Consider the following 8935-nt stretch of genomic DNA (forward strand, 5'->3'; position numbering starts at 1 on the left):
GAGTCTTGAAATGAGATTGAACAATTGCTTCTTAAAAACATAGCAAGGTAAAGACATCTGTAGACTTCAGTTATAATTCCAAGGCATGAAGAAGCATCGTCAAATTAAATTTAAGAAAATAATCTAAAAATCATAAATTAGACTTCCTACTCAGAATAACAATGATAATATTATAATGTTATCAATGACCAGAAATTTTTGATACAATTCCATTCAAGAATATACTTTTGAATGAAGACTCCAGTAGTATGGCCGGAGATACTACTGCTGAAGATTCCCAGGAGCTATCAAGGTGTTTTAGTAGTGATAAGTAGTCATAATTTATATAAGAACTCAACCTGTAATTTAAACCTGAAAAGACATTAAGATGAACATGAAAATACCTCCAAAATAAGACATACAATGACACAGAGTGTAGTGACAACTTACGCTTGTTTCTGTGATATCAATTTCTGCTGGTACACCTGGACCGAATTCTTCATTAGGGGGACTTGTTGGTTTATCTTCATATTCTTTATATTCATAAAAATCATATTCGCCTAAATCTCCATCTACCAGAAGATCAGAGTCCCTGCCGTCTATCCCTTTGTTTTCATATAGTGTATCCTCGGAATTTTTCCTCTGGGAATCATAATCCTCTCCAGTTAGATATTCTTCAGTGAATACTTCTTCAACTGGATTTGGCTATTAGTTTAAGTTGCAAGGAATTGGAGAACATGAAGTTTACTATTAGTAAAGCAAGGTAAGTGTATGCGATTATAGTTTGATGGTATATGACGGAAAGTGATTTTATTACTACTCAAGCAATTTTGAAGGCGTGGAAAGGCAGCCTTCCAGTATTATTGAAAGAAATATACTTGTACATTGGTATGTACAAAGAAATATTGCTTTCAAAGCATTTTTTCCAATAAACTGCAAATATTCACATGCACTTCTCATGTGTATTTGCTTGTTCCATTGAAAAAATTTCGTTAGTCAATTTGGTTTTTATTTTATAGTTTAAGATTTGAACGATAAATTATGCATTTAGTTAAAGCTTTGTTAATTTTCAAATTTCATACAACATCATTGTAAAATACAATTGCTGTAAAGATAAGCCATGTAAGGTTGGCTGTCAATCCCCAAAATAAAATAATAATGCCAATATCAACCAGTATTTATCATTGCAATGATTACACAGAGTATCTTGTTTGTAGGGAAGCAGTATTTCACCAAAGAGTTCCTTAAAACAAATTACATGTAAATTATAGTCCTCAGATTTTAAGACAATGAAATATAAAATACCACTACACAATCTCATAAAGAGTAGAGAGTAAATATTAAGGTAAAAATTATGTCAATGATATTTATTCAGAGGTATAGAAAATAAACCTAGTATAATTTTTTTCTCTCATAAGTAATTCCTTATTAATATATAAATCTGAATTATACCTAATATGTAAATATTTAGCTTATTATGATTCTTATGGGTTCAAATAATTTATCTTGCTTCTTTTTGAATTTTATTTTTAAGTAACAGGCTTTCTATGAAATGGTACATCTAGATAATAGGGTAATATTGAATAAAGTAACTTTACACAAAATCATGTAAATAAAAATATGTGGATAAATGGTTAATTTAGAAATTATTAACTAAAATAAAATCTCCAATAACCATAATCTTTTTGGACTCTTTGAAAAGAAGTATATACTGTCTACAGAGGTTACAAATTATCCAGGGTCAGCATACTACTGTGTTCATAGATCTGAACTAAAAAGTTAGATGAATTTGGGTAGGTAAATAAACATCTTGAATCATAATCCCCATTTCTGAAAAATTATTAGTTTGAACTAGGTGAAACTTAAAATCCATTCTCATCCTAAATTTTTATTATTCTAAGTTATTTATCTGCATGTAAAGCAATACCGATTTTGTCTGTCTCATTGGGACACACTTTATACAAATATTCTAATAAGTAAATGACATATTCTTTATACTCCTTTTCTGATAAAATCGCAAACAAATATACACCAGGTATTTAACAAAGTTAAGCTGAATTGTATACAGATTTTTTCATGACCAGAATGCATGTGCAATATGAAATTCAGGATTATTTGATTTTTATCTCTATGTACTTGAATATTTTCATAGAAAATAATGGAAACGGTAAAATATATTATTTTATCTATAATTAACATCACATTCCTCACAGATTTGAAAACATAAGTAACTATTAAAATCTACTAAAGACTACATTTTTTCAAAATGCTTGCTGTTGTAAAAATGCATGATTATTGGTCAGATAGAATGAAATTCTAATTGTATCATTAGATGATACAATTTTCCCTTTAGAGGATTCTTCTCACAGAAGGATCATGTCGTATGTCCCTTGGTCACAGCATGTTGAAAAGACTGCTAACTCCCAGGAGCAACCAAGAAAATGACAGCAGCCAGTTCAGTATGATCAACGTAACAATTGCGTGAAGCAAAGAGTCATGCAAAACCTGAATTAACCTTTATTTCAAATGCACTGTTTTTAGTAATAGTGAACCAATGCTACTGTTTCTTTTACTACAGTAAAAGAAAAAAAAAATCAAACATTGTGGAGATTATAGATTCTTCCAGAGTGAGGAATATCAAAATATATTACACATTTTAAAAAATTAAATTGTGATTTAATATCGTCTGTGTGTATTACCTCATTTGATCCTGATACACTCCTAGGAGCTTCTGTCTGGTAACTTTCCATTGTTCCATAGTTGTACTCTTGAAAATCATCAACAATATTTGCCTAATGATAAATTCAGAAGAAAAACAATTAGTAAACATGTAAGGTAATTCCAAATGTATGGAAATCATGACTTAATTGGGTCATAGTATTAGCCAAATGAGTATTTATCTAGTTGGGTTAAGACTATGACTCATCATCAGAGATCTTCCAGCTTATCTAGGATAGATCTTGATTGTTTTTTCTTTGCTACCTTTACCCCTAGTTTGGCTTTAGCTGCTGCTTGATAACTTTGCTTCTTCTTGGATGCAATTTTTTCAGATTTGGGGGGTGTAAGCTTTTGGGGCTTTTCCTTTGAGTTAGTGGCCACTGTCCTCGTCTTCTTTTTGAAATTGGATTTCTTTTTCTGTAAAATGTAGTGGAAGATAGGATAGAAAACATAAATAAAGTGAAAAGGAAAATAAAGAGCACGGACGAAAGGAAGGATAAGAAAAGCAAAATTGGTGTCATTCCTTCAGGACAGCTACTGTCAAATAAAAATCACAGTTATTGGTTCATAGAAATAAGATGAATGAAAGGTTTATGATAAGTCTAAGGAACAGTCAAAATAAGGAACCAAAGGATGAGGAACAGCAAGACACCACATACAAAGGTGCTATTTTGTTTTTACCTCTGTTTGTGCTATTGTCTCCTCAGATACAGTGGGTCTTTCTGTTACACTTTCAGCCTCTTTATAGTCTGCTTCCCCATACTCATAGTCATATTCGATTATATCCTCAGGTGCATACTACATCGCAAAGGAAAAAATATCAGGCAATTTTGTTAGTTGCAAGTAATACTGTTAAGAAAGTGGGAATCATCTTAACTTTTACTTAGTGTAAATGTTAAGAGACAAGGAAATACTGTTATTTAAAAGTTATTTTGATTGCATAGAAGTATTATACTGTCTTATACAGAGTATAATAACATATAAGTGACAAAGCACATTTTCTAAGAGCACAATAGTTGTTAGGAATGTGAGAAAACTAAAAGTTTTGAATAATAATTCAAACTTTTCATTACTGAATGTTAATTCAAATATAGCAATTACGTACTTGGACATAGCTACTAAATATTCATGTTAAATTTGATTTGTAAAAATTGCTATGCAAGGTTCCTCCATAAAAATTCTACAGCAATTTCAATGGGTACTTTTTTATTATTAAACTATATGTGTAAAAATAAAAATATGAAGAGTAGTCTTCCCAGGGGTGAGGGGTCTGGCATATCTATTGTGAGATGGGAAAGGGGAGAGGAGGGAAAGAGAATATAAGGAACATGAAATAAATCTATATTCTATCTGGAATGCTGTATTCAATGGAAAAGTAAAATCTAAAATTTATCCAGAAATCTCTCATTTCAAAATGAGCACAAAATACATGTGAAGTATTAAAAGATTTAAAATTAGATATGCTTATAATTAATACGTTATTTCAGTCTTTGAAATTACTGCTTTTTTCTCTGTTGGGAGAAAAGCATACCACTCAGATATCTTAAACTACTTAAACTGAATTCACAACGGAAAATACTATTTGATACTAGATTCTTCTGTATTAAGAAGAATCTAATTGGGAAAAGTAGTTACATTTCTTAATAGAAGGGCAAGAAAGACAATCATATATATTGGACGATGAGGAAAATAATGAATTCACCTCCAAAGTAAATATATGAATGAAAATTTCAATTTTTCAATCAAGAATATTGGTATTATGAAACATATATTAATCTTTGTTTTTAATCGAAATAGCTGTAAATACACTAAGGTCATATATAGCACAAAAAGTTCAGCAATACGTGCATCAAGCACCCTAGAAATATACATATAAATGCTAAAAGCAACCTAAATGTAATTCCCTAAGTATTGCATTTGATAAAATTCCAATTATGTTGCAACTGGACCTGTCTTGGCATTTCAGAGTAACTATTGACAGCATATCTTTTAGAAAATTGTGATCACAATGCCATTTAATAAGCTCTATTAGATGCAGCAATGCGAATTCTGCAAATTTCATAAAGACATGTATGAGACATGTCCGAAACTGGTCCTGTAGCAATATTGTACGTCTGGCCCTTAAAGAAAAACCCTCACTAGAGTGAAGTTTTCTAACGATTCAGGTGAAGGTCATGCTGAAATATAAGCATAGACATGTTCTTTATGATTGTCAAACTCCAATTTAATACAACTAGTAAACAGATTCATAATTGTATTCCTCTAGTAATAGCTTCACTATTAATGAATATACATTGGAAGCAGTTCAGCAAAGCTTTATGCTTATTAGAATTTATAGTGAATTTGGTAAAATAAAAAAATGCATGTATATAGTACTTCATTTTTGCTTGTTCATAACTTTGTAGGCAAGACAAAATACCAACTACTTCTAGAAAATTTAATGTAAGCATTATTAATACCATTCAGTAAATAAAACACTTAAATAACCAAATTTAACCACCTATTAAGTTGACATTAATAGAGATTGAATATTATCTAATAAGTAATTTTTCTGCAGTTATAGTCCCATGTCGGAAAAAGAAACACAGGATTTTTATACCTACTAGCTGCCACAGAAAAAAAAAAAAAAAAAAAAAAGATTTGCCAGTCTATTTTATGTGTTAGAGGTTTAAAATTAAGCAGACTTTCAGAATCATGGACTACCTTTAATGAATTGTTAAAATGAGAAACAATAAATAAAGGCATAAAAGACCGATTTTATATATGGACAATTTAAATGCATTTATAATTGAAGCCTGGTATTTAGGGATATATAAACCTGCACCTAAGTAGCCAATTAAATTTATATCATGTTTTTCTCTTGTAGGAGGAAACCTCTTTTGACATCAATAATTCTCTCCTTTACTTGAACTATTTCCAAGTGAAGACCAATCAAACTGGTTGTGGAATAATAAGAGAAATACCATGCTCACCTCCTCAGGTATTACAGCACATTTTTCTCTTAGAACTTATTTAGGTGTCAATGAAAAGAATTGCTGTTTCTGTTCTCCTTATTTTTTCATCACACAGCATTCCCCTTTTGTTGGAATTGAGTATATCTAGGGCACTGCTAGTCTACATGAAATGTCACTACCCATTTTTATAGATGATTCTCCCTTCACAGTATGGAATTTTGAGAATGTCTTGAAAATAGAGAAAAAAGAACTAACTGTAATCAAATGAATATATGCAAAAAGACATGTAGTGATGGAATGATTTCAACTTAATCTGTGAGTAGCCTAGCAAAAATTAGAGTATGTGAGGAGAAAGGATCTTCTGGAAATGTCATAAAGTCTGTTCTTAATTTGTTAGAAAGATAGTGGTGTCAGTAAAAACCTATGCATCTATGAGAACTAGAATATATGATGCATGTTAAGTGAAAAGACGATTAAGGAAATTAATTTGGGAAATTATTTTTTAAATTCCTTCATAAAAGATTGTCTTTCTTTTGCTTCATTTTCTTTTTTTCTTCTTTATAAAAAAGAATATCAATTGTCTTCTATATGTAAGGCATTACAGAAGTGTGATATATTAAGAATCATATAAATTTAACATCTAATTTCTTATAAGACAGGAAGATAATTAATGTGATGAGAAAATTCAAAAATCATCATAATTTTAATATTAGTTACTCTTCTATTTAAATGGCATTGTGTAGGTTCAAATAGAATTCAAATTGCATTAAAATCTATCTACATTATACATCTCTCACTTGGTGATGCAAAGTTGTGCCAAGCACATAACCAATTGAATCTTAAGAATGGATTAGAATGTGTTATTTAGAGGAGACTAAACAGACAAAATTACAAGTTAGAAAAAGCTCACTTGGGTTAATTCTTTAAAGAAATTGACATATTTATTAATCTGAATTAGAATAATAAATATACAATGTCATAAATTTATTAATGGAAAGTTAAGCAATATAAAGTGCAACATGTGTTTTTTGATGCTCTGTATTGTCTTTCATTCTCTTTATTCTCCAGCAAGTAGCACTGCATTACTATTTTGTACAGGTGAAACATCTGGTGATCAATTATTAAACTGCATATTTGTAATATAAGACATATTAATGAATACAGTTCAAAATTAATATAGAGATTGCTTACCAATTTGATTAACTTTTTTAAGTACTAGAAAAGAATGTTTATCTTATTATTGAAATATTGATATAATTTAGAGTTAGAGAAAAAGTGAGATCTGATTCTTCCAAAAAAATAGAAAATAAAAATAAAACTTTTCATTGTGACACAGTCAAAATAGAAACCAGTAACAAATGTTATCTATTGCTGCATTAACCACCCAGATTTTCATGCAGTTTCTATTATAGCAAAGTTTTGTGTTTTTTTCCTCATCAAATGCTTCTAGTAAAAGCAAGTTTGACATCTCATCAGCGTGTTAAATATAAGCGTACTTCAAAAAGTGTAAAGATTCATATTATCTTTTAATTCTATTTTTCCATGAGCTTTTTGAAGTACTCTTTTACTATATGCATACCAACAACTAAAATAGAGAAAATTCACTTTTAAATGATCTTAAGATGGATAAAAATTATCTGGATATAAAATAAACCACTTCACTTGACAAAATAGAATTAAAACACAGAAACAAAACACCTCAAAGTGATATGTTAAAATCGTATACCTTCCTTCTTCCGAAATTCAGAGCCATATCTGTTGCTAAAACGAATAAGCCTTATCTTTTCAAAAATGGAGCAAAATAAATCTCATCAACCTTAAGTGCTATAAGTTTTAATAATATTAAGTCATCATATAACCTTTCAGATACAAAAACACTAAACCTAATGTGTATTTTACCTATCATCTTGAAATTCACAGGAAACACACAGTATATAGTAAACCATGAGGGAATAAAAAGAATGAAGCACTTGAGAACTGTGAAACAGGCAAACAAAATATCCAAGTAATTTCTCTTTGCTCTCTCATATTTGCCTTCCTGATGGCTTCTTAAGATTGTACCCTGTTTTAAAGAAAACACTAATATTAAGTCATGGAAAAGATCAGTGCAACAGAATTCACTATCATACCCTAAAAATTCAAATAGTGTCAAAAAATATACTTCGAGCATTTAAATTATAAAATTCAACCTGCATTCCTTTCAGAAATAAAAATGGATTAAAATATAAGATCTTAACCTGTTCTGAGTAGTAAAACTCTAATGGCAGCAGATAATAGCATATTTAAAAGGGAGGAAAAAATACTATTTGAGCTAATTTTAGAATAGTCTTGATGCTTTCAAATTTCTACCCCGTTTCTAAAATTTAACATTATTAGTCTTGAGAAAAAAACGTAAAAACATAGTTTTGCTCCAGACTGAAGCCTAAATCCCTTCCAGTTCACCTGCTTTGCTTTTTCATTTCTATATGAGAAACAGAAAAAAATGCCTCTAATTATTCAACACAGCCTGAGAACTTTAAGATAGTTCTAATGTCACTTTCTCATATGCATGAACTGCCAAAGACCTGGGAAAATGGCAACTACACCAGAAGATACGTTGCCCTTATCTTGAGGCTGTGTTAATTATTTAAATGCTAAGGGCAGAAACATAGCTCTTAGAAATTATCTTTTTCTCATCCTCCCAAAATGAAATATGCTCATATACACAGGATATTTCTAATAAATTTAAGTAACAGAATGCTTAAACAAGAGAGATAAAACAACAAATATCTTCAAGTCACCTTTTGCTAGAAATATTAAAACACTATTAAATACAAAGTATAGTTTAATTAAAATTGAATAAATAAGTCTAAGTCCAAAAACTGCAAGGCTATACCATATCACTGAATTGAGAGGACCTGCCTTGAACTTGGGCTTCTCACCTCATCTATCTGAGGTTCCTGAGCCTGAGCAGCCTTGGGTGCTGAAGAATCACAGTCTGGACTATAATGCTCACAGTAGTCATATGCTGCTTTGGGGTCACCTATGATCAACAACTGCTGGATGTCCCCCTGCAAGAAAACAAACATGGTTGTAGTCAACATATGCCGACACACATGTATCTAAAGCAAGATTTATCCAAAACAATGTGTAGTATATTTTAAAGCATCTGAAGAAAAATCACTTATTTAAATTTCCATGTTAAGAATCTTCTAGCATTGAGAGAGAAACACATCTATTTCACAAATCAGTTGTAAATATTAAGATGTTTTTCTACATTATTTTCTGGTTCAGGAAATCTGCAT

General features: G+C 30.3%; 1 protein-coding gene across 1 annotated transcript in view; it reads right to left on the reverse strand.

The window, feature by feature from the left end:
* Positions 1-8734, reverse strand: part of COL11A1 (collagen, type XI, alpha 1) — a 154288-nt gene extending 145554 nt beyond the window's left edge. Inside the window, exons 1-4 of the mRNA XM_008586510.1 lie at positions 8573-8734; positions 3379-3495; positions 2679-2771; positions 430-684 (exon numbers count right to left, since the gene is read on the reverse strand). Coding sequence (XP_008584732.1) covers positions 430-684; positions 2679-2771; positions 3379-3495; positions 8573-8734 — 627 coding nt within the window. The remainder of the gene's footprint in view (positions 1-429; positions 685-2678; positions 2772-3378; positions 3496-8572) is intronic.
* Positions 8735-8935: the final 201 nt, after the last annotated feature.

Source organism: Galeopterus variegatus, unplaced genomic scaffold (assembly GCF_000696425.1).
Source record: "Galeopterus variegatus unplaced genomic scaffold, G_variegatus-3.0.2 Scaffold4005, whole genome shotgun sequence".
NCBI lineage: Eukaryota > Metazoa > Chordata > Mammalia > Dermoptera > Cynocephalidae > Galeopterus > Galeopterus variegatus.